At 35.5% G+C, this 15,052-nt stretch overlaps 1 protein-coding gene across 1 annotated transcript in view; it reads right to left on the reverse strand.

Annotated features, from left to right (window-relative positions):
• Positions 1 to 953: 953 nt before the first annotated feature.
• Positions 954 to 15,052, reverse strand: part of LOC123535348 (uncharacterized) — a gene marked incomplete at its 3' end in the record, with an annotated part of 55,690 nt that continues 41,591 nt past the window's right edge. Inside the window, 4 exon segments of the mRNA XM_053533765.1 lie at positions 954 to 1,082; positions 4,664 to 4,760; positions 7,156 to 7,272; positions 10,804 to 10,907. Coding sequence (XP_053389740.1) covers positions 954 to 1,082; positions 4,664 to 4,760; positions 7,156 to 7,272; positions 10,804 to 10,907 — 447 coding nt within the window.

Consider the following 15,052-nt stretch of genomic DNA (forward strand, 5'->3'; position numbering starts at 1 on the left):
ACCATGGTGCTTTTAACCTCTAAGTGTGACCTTGACCTTAGAGCTAAGGGTCTGAATCTTGCACACAACACATCGTCCCATTATGGGAACATTTATGCCAAGTAATTTCAAAATCCCTTTAAGAATGGCAGAGTTATGAAGCGGACCAAAACAGACCCTGCTAACCCTTGACTTCTTAGTATGACCTTGACCTTTGAGCTAGGGGTCTGGGACTTATGCAAGACATGTCGTCTCATTATGGTGAATATTTATGCCAAGATATTTCAAAATACCTTTATGGATGTCAGAGTTACAGCCCGGACAAGAATTTACACGCACGCACACACACACACACGGACGGAAGTGCGATTTTGCTATGCCGACTTTGGGGGTCTCTTGCTTTTCCATTAGATAAAATCTGCTAGTAACTTAAATTCAAAGCATTCTGAAGAAATACAGCAATCATTTCAAAATATGTTTAAATTTTCATTTTATTTTGTTTAGGAATAGTCTGAAGGTCATTTCCTTAAAGGTCAAAGCACAGACACAATTCTGTTACGCATTTCACTCATACAGTTTGTGACATTTATAAATTAAATTATTTGACTTCTAAATTGTAGTTTTATACATGTAGTTTTATACATAACTTAATCAATCACTAGTGATAACTGATAGGCAAGTAGATATTTTTTTTCAGGTAAGTAATGATAATTAGGTAAACTTACAATGCAATATTATATCTATTAGTACTAATTAAGCGCTCAATTCAGAAAATGTCTTATCAATGAATAGAACTCGAAAACTGATTTAACAGACTTCTGAGATTCTAACAAGGGAATGACCTGTATTACTAGAAATATCATACATTGAATTTTCATGTGCAGTTTATATCCCTAGTAACTAACTAATAACAATTTTTACTTTACATAAATTGTAAATGTTTTTCAGAATAAAATATACTAAAAATCATTTACCTATAGTTGGATTCAAAACTGTATCACAAGAATGACACACCACTGGGTTGCAGTAAGAGTTCCTCATACATGACACACATACTTTCATGGGGTGTTCACAACCATTGTGAATTAAAACCGGCTCTTCCACTGAAATTTCATAAGAGGGTCATTAAGCTGACATGTTCTAAATGTAGAGTAACAGAATAAACTATATTTTCACCTTTATACAAAAATCTGCAATTACATAAAATTACTTATACGAAATATGCAAAATAATACTGAAAAAGACTGAAAAACTTTTCATATTTTATCTACTCTGGTTAACTTTGTTTTTCAATAATTTCATTGGATTATTTTTCTTTTTCAATATTTTTATACCTTGGAATATTCTATTTCAATAATTTCATACCTCGCATTATTGTCAGAATAATTTGTATATCTGATATATGGATAACGTAACACATGAGCACAGATAGTGCTTGACTCCCTTTTCATGCTTTCATTTCTGTAATTATTGTTGAATTACTGTTGATAATAGGATTTGGGTCATTTATGGACGATTTGGGTTAATTATAGTGTTTGCTGGAGCCCAGCATCACACATTATGTTATATAAAATAGTTAAAGGGAACCAATTATTTGTTAAAGCAAGTACCCGTTGTGAAATAGTATGTACAGATTTGGACCAATCAGAAACAAGTTCTATAAATAGCACCAATCAAAGCTCACGTCTGCTAAGGTATGATGACAGAGAGATCACTTCTAAATTCATGCTCATTGGACGAAACTCTCTGGGAATTGCAGAGTGGTAATCAATACCCCTACATTAGAACCAAAACACACTTTAAGAACATGACAAGAGGGCCAAGATGGCCCTAGGTCGCTCACCTGAGAAACATACTATAACAGTGTAAACATGTTTAACCTAGTGATTTCATGAAAACAAATATTTTGGTCAAATTTCATTAAGATTGGACTAAAAATGTGGTCTCTTGAGTTTAAACAAGTATTTTCTTAGATATGACCTAGTTTTTGACCCCAGATGACCCATTTTCGAACTCGGCCTAGATTTCATCAAAGCAATCATTCTGACCAATATTCATGAAGATCAATTGAAAAATACAGCCTCTATCGCAAACACAAGTTTTTTCCTTGATTTGACCTAGTGACCTAGTTTTTGATCCCAGATGACCCATTTTCGAACTCGGCCTAGAATTCATTAAAGTTATCATTTTGACTAAATTTCAGGAAGATCTATTGAAAAATACAGCCTCTATGGCATATACAAGCTTTTCCTTTGATTTGACCTAGTGACCTACTTTTTGACCCCAGATGTCCCATATTCGAACTTGACCTAGATTTCATCAAGGCAATCATTCTGACCAAAATTCATGAAGATTAATTGAAAAATGCAGCATCTATCGCATACACAAGGTTTTTCCTTGATTTGACCTAGTGACCTAGTTTCTGATCCCAGTTGACCTTTTTTTGAACTCGGCCTAGATTTTATGAAGGTAATCATTCTGACCAATATTTATGAAGATCAGCTGAAAAATACAGCCTCTATCGTATACACAAGGTTTTTCTTTGATTTGACCTAGTGACCTAGTTTTTGACCCCAGATGACCCCTTTTCGAATTCGGCCTAGATTTCATCAAGGCAATCATTCTGACCAATATTCATGAAGATCAATTGAAAAATACAGCCTCTATCGCATACACAAGGTTTTTCTTTGATTTGACCTAGTGACCTAGTTTTTGGACCCAAGATTACCCATTTTCAAACTCGGCCCAGATTTCTTCAAGGTAATCATTCTGACCAAGTTTCATGAAGATTAACTGAAAAATACAGCCTCTATCGCATACACAAGGTTTTTCCTTGATTTGACCTAGTTTCTGACCCCAGTTGACCCCTTTTCGAACTCGGCCTAGATTTCATCAAGGTAATCATTCTGACCAATATTCATGAAGATCAATTGAAAAATACAGCCTCTATCGCATACACAAGGTTTTTCTTTGATTTGACCTAGTGACCTAGTTTTTGACCCCAGAAGACCCGTTTTCGAACTCGGCCTAGATCATTCTGACCAAGTTTCATGAAGATCAGTTGAAAAATACAGCCTCTATCGCATACACAAGCTAAATGTTGACAGACAGACAGATGACAGACAGACGACGGACGCCAGACATAGAGCGATCAGAAAAACTCACCCGAGCATTGCTCAGGTGAGCTAAAAAGGGGCATGTTCGCGGTCTATACTCTACGTGGCATTTATATGCTTCATTGTGTCTGAAAGGGCGGATTGACCGTAATTAAACTTAAATAACTGAACTGAACAGAGAGATCACTCTGTATCCAGCGACTGAAGAAGATACATCGAGGATTCAATTAATAATTTATACCAGTACCTTGATGAGGAAGTTAATTGCAACTACACTGTCAGGTCGGATAAATTATTAAAAAGAAAACGTTTGAAGTTCATAGACTAAAGAGAGTTGCAGAATTTCAACAAGGTTTTGAGCTATAGGGCTAGTGCATAGGAGTTTTACCTTAAGGGTAGTTGAATGCTATAGACAGTAGCAAATATAGGCTGAGCATCGGAAAGCTGAAGCAGAGACAAAGGTGTTTTGGTGATCTACTGAGAAAGTAGAAGAGTTCCAGCTTATAGACGAAGTTCAGCGTTATTGGCGAAGTACAGCCAATGCATCAGGGTTATACCTATATGGTAGTTGAATGCTATAAGTGATAGCATATAGGCGCTGAGCATCCAGGAGTTAGGACAATCTTATTGAGTTGCAGCTTTAATTAAGAGAACATAGGCTGAGCATCTATGCGATAAGACTCGTACGTTGTTGTTCAAAGACATTGTCTGACGGGAACTTCGACACAAAGACCAGTCAAATATAGTATCTCCAGCCTATAGGAGTTTAAGCTGCTGATTTTGAGTTGAAGGTTGATAGTTGAAACAATAATTTTTGCCTGATCCCTGAAATTATCTAGCTCATAATTGAAATCATTTACGAATCATTGCTACACGAATCATTTAGGCAAGGTAGCCAGAGGAAAATTTTATATATGAGATATTTGGTCTCGCCAGCTATACGTTTTAACAAAGGACATTCTACATTGTTTGGTTTAAACATATTTTATTTCCCAATATGTACATTTTAAATAATTAGTTACATACATAAATTTTGGATTGGACTGGAAGCCAGTAGGCTTATTGAAGTCCTCTCCATAGTTTGTCAGCTAGTCTGAGACATAGTCACCTTAGCGATTGGACCCATTTCATTGTTCAAGATAACTAAAGGTGTAGGCACTTCCCTGGGTCATATAACTCGTATCCTGACAATAATTTTATTTTAACAATTTTATACTTTGGTTTATTCATTTTCAATAATTTCATACTTTGGATTTTTTTTTCAATAGTTTTGTCATTTGGATTACATTCTTCACACTTTATTTGAAATTCTTCTTTGAACTAACAATCTTAGTCCGACATAACCGTAAACATTTTGTTTACATTTAAGCTATTTTAATGAAATAAAAAAACAAATTAACAATTTGACAAATTCAACAAACTTATACATTTTTATTACTTTATGGCTATACCTATTTCTGGAACCTGACTGTTCAAAAAATGTAGCTCTTCCTTTAACAGTAAAACAACTACTCCTTAAGCACGAAAAGCGAGAGCTATTGCATCAACCTGACCAAAATAAGTATTACCTCCTTTATATTCCAAACACATGTCACATTTTTTGGACTGATCATTTACTACACTACTAGTCTCCCATCTTTTTGTATTTGTGTGATTGAGATGATTCTGAAAACAAAAACTATGTACTGACAAGAGATATTTTTAAAACATGTATGATCCCCATGATGGGCTGTCTCATTTTCAGTCCCATGATCACTATGACCTTGACCATCTAACCCTAAAAAACAATAGGGTCATTTACATCATAAGCCCAATCATTCTATCAAGTTTGAAGACAAAACCATTTTCAAGGGTCAAGCCCCTGAGAACTTGACCTTTGACATATTAACCCAAAAAGCAATAAGGGGACATATTATACTATCTAGGGGTATAATAATACAAGAAAATAATTTTTTTCTACTAAAGTGCTTCCTAGAAAAGCTATTACAAAGCACTTTAAAATAATTCATGACACAGTTTTATTATTATTTTCAATAATGTGATACTGCTTTATTTGTGTACATCTACTTCATTTTTTCATCCAAACACTTCTTTCACCAATCAATGTATCCAGGCCTGGAATTCAGTTAAACATCTGAAGACTAAAAATCTACATCATGAAGCCTGAAATATCCTTTTCCAATAAAGTTACTGTAAACCTAGAAATGTTCGTGGATACTATGTTTCGCGTTTTTCAAAACGTGGACATTTTCGCGGATACAAATATTCGCGGAACCATATCCACCACAAATCACGCGAAAATGAAGTCGCAAGTGAACATATTTAGTATACTAGGGTAAGTGTCACGGCATAGTTGCATTAATAGTATTCTCGAAAACGTTCAGTTTTTGTACCCTTTAATTATAAATGTACCCCAATCATTTTCATCCATATCAACGGTTATTATTATACCAGATTTATATAACGCCCTTTTCATGATAAACACGTTCAAAGGCGCTTTACAAATAGGAAACGTAGCCGCACAGGGCGCGAAAATCACCCTCTACTAGTACAGACACAGAGCGATCTGACCAGAGGTACAGCTTGAGATAAAGCCCCCAGAACAGATAGAGAGAAATCCTTTTTAGATACGGACTTTTTCACACACCCGATTATTGACAGTCAGTAAATTGCTGTTATTACACTGTCATTTGTTTGCCATTTAAAGACTATAAAGCAGTATCATTTGTTAGGCGATTAAACCACACTTAGCAGAAATAGACACAATATTTTACTTACAAATAATATATCGCATTGGCTGTCGATATTGAAAAGGCTGTTACATCATACAGAAACTAGAGATGCTTTTGAGAAAAGCGCATGTCTCCCAAAACTGCCCCTTAGATGATAAAAAATGTTAGTTTCTCTAGATGTTTTAGACGAGTGGATCCAATTAGATGGTCTGGATGAGTGGATCCAATCAGTAATTCAAGGGCCATAAATGAAAAGTGCCTGGGCGGATCTGGCTAGTTATCGAACTTGGGTAAGGTCTTATGGCCAAACACATTTTGTTCAAGTTTGGTGAAGATCGGATGAGAAATGTTCGACTTAGAGAGCGGACAAGAGTAAACAGATGGATTTTTTCAGTAATTCAAGGGCCGTAATTCTAAAATGCCTGGACCGATTTAACTAGTTATCGGACTTGGCCGAGGCCTCATGGTCAAACACATTTTGTTCAAGTTTGGTGAAGATCGGATGAGAAATGTTCGATTAAGAGTGCGGACATGAGTAAAAAGGCCAATTTTTCGATAATTCAAGGGCCGTAACTCCAAAATGCCTTGACCGATTTGGCTAGTTATCGAACTTGGCCGAGGTCTCATGGTCAAACACGTTTTGTTTAAGTTTGGTGAAGATTGGATTAGAAATATTCGAATTAGAGTGCGGACAAGAGTAAAAAGACCGATTTTTGGTAATTCAAGGGCCATAACTCCAAGACGCCTGGACCGATTTGGCTAGTTATCGAACTTGGCCGAGGTCTTATGGTCAAACACATTTTGTTCAAGTTTGGTAAAAATCGGATGACAAATGTTCGACTTAGAGTGCAGACAAGCTTTGTGACAGACAGACACACAGACAGACTGGAGTAAATCAATATGTCTCCCACACCACTGTGTGGTGGGAGACATAACTTGTCAATAAATTGAGTTAATGTGGACTTGTGCACTCATTTTATACAGTTATGGTACTGGAATTTGAGTCATTAATATCCAGGTATGTTTAAGTACAGAACAACTTTATGGTGATCTATTTAAGCTGAAGCTAGAATCTTTTGCGTTTTTGTTAGATCAGTTTTTCGCGGATATTTAATTTCACGGAAATATACTATCCGCAAAAGGCGCTAATTTAACATTTCTAGCTTTACAGTATTTTGTGAAATTCTGGCAGAAAATAGCCTGAAATCAGGACATCCTAAATATCCTAAGCCTACAATGTATTTCTCATAAAGAAGAGCCATAATTTTATCTATATCTACTGTAGGATCAACTGAAAAATTTCAAAATTCAATTTACTTCTTTCTTACCTTTAATTCAGTTACTATTGTTTCTGACTTCATTAGCTTATCTTTAATACATTTTTCTGTAAGATCCACAAGGGGGTTTGTCACAGGTGGCTCCACTTTTAAATTCTTCCACATATCCTGGAAGGAAATTATAGATCTAGATAAACAGTCACATACAAACCTTCTCACTCTGACAATCAATACAATAAATGTAACAGTAATTTTCTTTCTGTTTTAGCAGAATCTTTTCCTTACATACAAATCTTTAAGCTGGAAAAAACTAGACTCAACTAGAGCTATCACTAAAGGTGATGAATGTACCCCCAGCATGCACTGACACAGTACATTGCAATTTGACGCACACAAGACTGCATAATTATGTGGACTGTATGTATATAGACTGTATGTATACAGTATAGTAACAAACAAGAGCTGTCGGATGACAGCGCGCTCGACTATTGGAAGAATTGATTGAAGAATGGGGTCAAAATATTTCCATAGATTTTCAGACTAAACAAAAAAATGGATTAAACAAAAAATGTTCCTGTATTTGTGGATTTCAATTAGTCTTGCACTAAATGGCAATGTGTGACCATGATGGCAAATATGTTAAGTTATATGTTAGGCAAAACATGGACTTATATGAAAAATTTAACTAATTTCTAAGTCCAAAAAGGGCCATAATTCAGTCAAAATAGTTGACAGAGTTATGTACTCTTGCCTACAGATGGAAATCATGTTGATAAACTAGTGTTAAAAGTTTCAAAGCCACAGTTCAAACAGTTTTGACAAAACGCTGACTTGTAAGAAAAACTGAACAAATTTCAAAGTCCAAAAAGGGCCATAATTCAGTCAAAATAATTGTCAGAGTTATGTACTCTTGCCTACAGATGGAAATCATAATGATAAACAAGTGTTTAAAGTTTAAAAGCCATATGTCAAATAGTCTTGACAAAACATGGACATTTACAAAACAGAACCAATTTCCAAGTTCAAAAAGGGCCATAATTCAGCCAAAAAAGATGAGAGAGTTACGTACTCTTGCCTTTTGATAGAGACTATTATACTGAACAAGATATAAAAGTTTCAAAGCCATATGTCAAACACTTTACACAAAATATAAACTGGTACGAAAAACTTAACCAAGATTTCTAAGTCAAAAGGGGCCATAATTCAGTCAAAATGCTTGATGGAGTTATGTACTCTTGCCTACAACTGGACATTGTGATGGTAAACAAGTGTTGAAAGTTTCAAAGCTTTATCTCAAAAGACTTTGTCAAAATGTGGACTGGTACGAAAAACTTAACCAAGATTTCTAAGTCAAAAAGGGGCCATAATTCAACCAAAATGCTTGATGGAGTTATGTACTCTTGCCTACAACTGAACATGGTGATGGTAAACAAGTGTTGAAAGTTTCAAAGCTTTATCTCAAAAGACTTTGTCAAAATATGAACTGGTACGAAAAACTTAACCAAGATTTCTAAGTCAAAAGGGGCCATAATTCAGTCAAAATGCTTGACAGAGTTATGTACTCTTGCCTATAACTGGACATGGTGATGGTAAACAAGTGTTGAAAGTTTCAAAGCTTTATCTCAAAAGACTTTGTCAAAATGTGGACTGGTACGAAAAACTTAACCAGGGTGTGACGCCGACGCCGACGCCGACACCGACGCCGACGCCGTGGTGAGTAGGATAGCTCTACTTATTCTTCGAATAGTCGAGCTAAAAACAAAGTCCCATAACTATGCAGAATATTTATCTAAAAGAATGTAACATGCATCATGCAAACCTAGGGTTGGTACTGATCACTTTGTGAAGTTTCATTAAATTGTGTGCAAGTGTTCGGAAGATTAGGTGCGCAAAAGATTGCATATGCAGACTGTATGTACATAGTATGTTAACAAGAAACAAAGTCACATAACTCTGCAATTTTTGTCGTTGAAAGAACCTAACATGCCCCATGCACAACTACTGTTGTTACTGATCACTTGTGTGAAGTTTCATTAAATTGTGTCAAGGGGATGAGGAGAGATGGTGCACACAAGATTGTGTCTATGTATATTGTAAAGTTACAAAAAACGAAGTCCTGTAACTCTGCAAATTTTTTTTCTGAAAGAACCCAACATGCCCCATGCACAACTACTGTCGTTACTGATCACTTGTGTGAAGTTTCATTAAATTGTGTCAAGTGGATAAGGAGAGATGGTGCGCACAAGATTGTGTCTATGTATATAGTATAGTAACAAAAAACAAAGTCCCGTAACTCTGCAATTTTTTTTCTGAAAGAACCTAACATGCCCCATGCACAACTACTGTTGTTGCTGATCACTTGTGTGAAGTTTCATTAAATTGTGTCATGGGGATGAGGAGAGATGGTGCGCACAAGATTGTGTCTACGGACGGACAGACAGACAACCTGAAACCAGTATACCACCCCATTACAACTTTGTTGTCGGGGGGTACAAAAACCAAATATGAAGAAATGGAGAAAATTCCTAAATATGAAGTCCACTTAAACAAGAGCTTGTAGAACACAAAATGCCCCCATGATACATTCAGTTACTGTAAACGGAACAGAAATTATTTGGTCACTATGCACAGGACGTTTTAAGTACTGACCTCAAATCAATAATTATGGGTCATTTATCAGTCATAAAGGATCTCTGTATCAAATGTGATCTTAGACCAAAGCATTCTCTAGTTATTTGGCAAAAAAAGTTCTACTGTTCTGGATCAATGTGACCTTGACCTTTGACCTACTGACCATAAAATCAATAAGGGTCATCTGCTGGTAATGATCAACCTCCCTATTAAGTTTCGTGACACAAGGCACAAGCGTGCTCCAATTATTGTCCGGAAACGGTTTTTTTATTGTTCCGGGTCACTGTGACCTTGACCTTTGACCTGCTGACCTCAAAATCAGAAGGGGTCATCTCCTGGTCATGATCAACCTTCCTATTAAGTTTCATGATCCTAGGCCCATGCACTCTCAAGTTATTGTTCAGAAACTTTTTAACTGTTCCGGGTCACTGTGACCTTGACCTCTGAGCTACTGATCTCAAAATCAAAGGAGTAATCTTCTACCAATGAGTTATATGCTTAATAATATAAGAATTTAATAATTTGGGTTTTAAGAAGCATCAAAACAGAAAAGGTTATATGGCACCAAACAGGACTAAAAATTTCTGTCTATAAAGAATGAAATTAAAACTTTCATATCAACTGGAATCACGGAGATACATCAAAACAAAGAGTTCAGACATATAAGTTGCCTCTAACTATCAGGAAGGGTTGGGCAGTGGTTCAATTTCTTTTAACAGACATTTTATCATAACAAAACCACATGTGACCAAGTTTCAGTTAAATAAGTTATAGCATTGTCAAGTAATTGAGGGAAATGAAATTGCTAAAACACATATGTACAGACTGATAGACATATAATTGACATATATTAGACCTGTAATGTCAATTAATACCTCATTTTGGTAGTATAATAATAATATGTTAATCCCTTAAGAATGGCAGAGATATGGACCATAGTATGATGGACTGACTAAAAATGAATTGAGGAATTCCATTTCGCTATTTAATTCTTCCACAAAATGTAGACACAAAAATGACGATGATAATTATGCAATATTACAAATATCTAAAATGGACTAAACTAACCATTAACTTGTTTTTTTTAATCATCTTCACAGACTGATGCATCAGTTTATCTTCAGGAACTCCTTCCACTGATGGTTTTCTTCCAGTTAAAAGCTCACGCATTACTGCAGTCAAAAATATTTAATGAACATATCACACTGTACAGGATAAGTCGGAAGAAGCAGATATGTTTGAACAGTAAAATTTTTATCCTTATGAGAAATGTAACATGCTGTAATAACAGCTGACATATGAAATAATAGTCTTGTCTGAATATAGGTTCAGTTTTTTGGATGTTGAGGTTAAACAGTCATATGTCAATACCAAAATAAATGTACATTTTGTTCAGTTAATCTATTCACTATTTGGAAGATTTTATTTGAAGGTTACCCTTTTATCAAAATACCTGCATATTTTTGCATCTATAAATTCTAACAAAGTTGTGAAGACAGACAGACTGAAAAAAGTACAATACTTGTAAGATTATTGATAATACTGTCAAACATCTTTAGCGCTTCAAAAGTTGAGACATTATACAATAAAAACATACATAGTCTGCCATACATTTACAACTTTGCTCGTTTTATCAACGTTTTAATTAAGGTGATCAAAATCAAACATTTTTGAATTGCCTCAATGTGATATCTGAATATTATTTAAAACAAGAGGGTCATGATGGCCCTATATCACTCACCTGAGTACCATTGCTCAAAATGATATGATCAAGTTTTGACATAGATCACATAGGCCGAAGAAGTATAAAATACACAGAATGGCAACTGGCTGTAATCTCTCGTGATCTCGTGTCAGAGCGTGAATCGGCGTTATCTTAGTAAAAACAAACATCGGCGAGCATGGAGTTACAATTTGTACCTTTAAAACTACATTTAAAATACATGTTAGCTTCTAAAACAACATTAGGTTAATGTGAAACAGTCTTAAGACACACAGTACACGTTTCTTGCCATCAAAAGAAGCGTGGTCATACGGTGATAATTATTTTACCGATGAATAATTGCTTTCGTATACAAAATGGCGCGTGGAGAAAGCGCCACTTCCAGTAAACGAGATCTCGTTCCGTTATCATGGGATGTTGGCGAGATTTGCTCTATATGCCTTTCAAGTTGCCGATCTATTTATTTTTATAGCTCTTTGCACAGGCATACACATTAAATATCATCAGGATAAATATTTTCATGTAATAATCCCTTTTGACCTAGTCAGGGCCAATCTCCATACCAAGTTTGAGGGTCCTAGGCTCAATATGTATCTTCACTGATTGTCCATCTGATGACATAAATGAAATTTCAGATCAGTATCTTCATTAGTTACGGAGATATACCCATTTTAATTTGAAATAAAGGGAGGTAATTTGAAATAAAATCAGTCCATAGTTATCTACCCTGATTGTCTCAGTCCAACTAATGACAATAATGAAATTTCAAATAAGTCCTATAAGTACTTACTGATATAAATCCATTCTGATTAAAATCAGGGGAGGTAATCAGATATAAAATAACTCCGAAACCTATGATTGGATCTAACAGATTAGTCATGGAATCCAAGATTTATTGTTGTTGAAGATATTTTGCAAGTTTGTATCAAATCAAACCATAAACGAAGTCTTCATATGGCTGCAAAAGCCAAAATAGCAAATTTTGGACCTTTAAGGGGCCATAACTCTGGAACCCATGAAGGGATGTGGTCAGTTTTCAAAAAGAACCGAGATAGTATGCCAATATAAGTTGTGTGCAAGTTTGATTAAAGTTGATTGCAAAATGTTGTCTCTATCGTGTTCACAAGCCAAAAATAGCAAATTTTGGCCCTTTAAGGGGCCATAACTCTGGAACCCATGAAGGTATCTGGCCAGTTTTCGAAAAGATCCCAGACATTATGCCACTACAACTTGTGTGCAAGTTTGATTAAAGCTGATTGCAAAATGTGGTCTCTATCGTGTTCACGAGCTAAAAAAGCAAATTTTGGCCCTTTAAGGGGCCATAACTCTGGAACTCATGATGGGATCTGGCCAGTTTTCCAAAGGAACCGAGATATTATGCCAATACAACTTGTGTGCAAGTTTGATTAAAGCTGATTGCAAAATGTGGTCTCTATCGTGTTCACAAGCCAAAAATAGCAAATTTTGGCCCTTTAAGGGGCCATAACTCTGGAACCTATGATGGAATCTGGCCAGTTTTTGAAAGGAACCGAGATATTATGCCAATACAACTAGTGTGCAAGTTTGATTAAAGTTGATTCCAAAATGTGGTCTCTATCGTGTTCACAAGCCAACTAGAATGTGTCTGTAGGACACAGGGTGTGCCCCCACTGGTACTTTTGTCACAAATAAGGGGCAATAATTCAAATGTTTACAGTCTTAATGGGGTATAGCCTCAACAAACATTTTATGAAAAGGATTCATTATAATTCTAGGCCCTATACTTTTGAGCTATGAGCATCACAAACAAAAAATCCACTATTTTGGCTATTTCAAGGACCAAAACTCTGTAATAAGAGCTAAGATTGGAGAAAAAGTGCATTTTTTTACTATTTCAGGGGCCATAACTTTAAAATAGGGGGTGGAGCCAGCCAAAAAATTAGAGGTGTGCAAGTTTATATCATGATAAAGACTTATGCATGTTTTCAACCATTTATATTAATATCGATTATTTCTGAATAGAAATAAAATAGCATTTATTTAGGCCAGAAATTATCTGGTTTTCTCGACGATATATTTTTAGTTTGATGCTAATTTTAGACAATCTGTCATTATGTTTGTCATTCGGAATGCTTCAGTTACAACAGCTGATTTATCACTGACGTCACATCATTCGATTAATTTTGTCAAATACAGCTGGTGAAATAGACACAAAATTCCCACCCTCCACACCCTTCACATGTGTTTAATTTTATATTCTAGTCATATTGTTATTTGTTGATTTGTTAATTTTACAAAGATACTGCTGTCAGTTTTTTTATTCTTCAGCCAACCAAGTGCACTGTGATGACGTCAAAGTGGCCTTCGGACATAAGTATCACATGTCAGTGACTATGCATAATAACACAAGAGGGCCATGATGACCCTATATCGCTCACCTGTTATCATTGCACTTGAGGACAAGAAGGTCCTCAGTAAAAATATTTAAGTCCAAAGGACAGAAACAACAATTCTTACAAGGTACAGATATGTCAAAATGCACCTAAAAATTGGAGGTACCATCCATGTTGTACCACAGAAAAGTGGTCTCGGTTTTCCCCTACGGCCAATAATAAAAAAGTTCCTAAAAATAAGCTATTTATAGTAACGTAAAAGGGAAGTATTAAAAAAAAAAAAAATATTGTAAGTGAACAAAAGAAGGCTCTGCCAAATAAATCTGTTGACATAAATGAAATTTCAGATCAGTATCTTCATTAGTTACGGAGATATACCCATTTTAATTTGAAATAAAGGGAGGTAATTTGACATAAAATCAGTCCATAGTTATCTACCCTGATTGTCTCAGTCCAACTAATGACAATTATGAAATTTCAAATAAGTCCTATAAGTACTTACTGATATAAATCCATTTTGATTACAAAAGTAACAATCAGGGGAGGTAATCAGATATAAAATAACTCTGGAACCTACGATTGGATCTGATTTGTCATGGAATCTAAGATTTATTGTTGTTGAAGATATTTTTGAAGTTTGTATCAAATAAAAACCATAAATGAAGTCTCTATATGGCTGCAAAAGCCAAAATAGCCAATTTTGGACCTTTAAGGGGCCATAACTCTGGATCCCATGAGGGAATTTGGCCAGTTCAAGAAAGGAGCCAAGATCTTGTGGTGATACAAGTTGTGTGCAAGTTTGGTTAAAATCAAATCATAAATGAAGCTGCTATTGTGCAGACAAGGTCAAAATAGCTAATTTTGGCCCTTTCAGGGGCCATAACTCTGAAACTCATTAAGGGATCTAGCCGGTTCAAGAAAGGAACTGAGATCTTATGGTGACACAAGTTTTGTGCAAGTTTGATTAAATTCAAATCATAAATGAAGCCGCTATTGTGCAGACAAGGTCAAAATAGCTAATTTTGGCCCTTTCAGGGGCCATAACTCTAGAACCCATAAAGGAATCTCGCCAGTTCAAGAAAGGAACCAAGATCTTATGGTGATACTAGCTGTGTGCAAGTTTGGTTAAAATCAAGTCATAAATGAAGCTGCTATTGTGAAGACAAGGTCAAAATAGCTAATTCTGGCCCTTTCAGGGGCCATAACTCTGGAACCCATAATG

The sequence above is a fragment of the Mercenaria mercenaria genome, unplaced genomic scaffold, assembly GCF_021730395.1.
Source record: "Mercenaria mercenaria strain notata unplaced genomic scaffold, MADL_Memer_1 contig_3082, whole genome shotgun sequence".
Taxonomy (NCBI): Eukaryota; Metazoa; Mollusca; class Bivalvia; order Venerida; family Veneridae; genus Mercenaria; species Mercenaria mercenaria.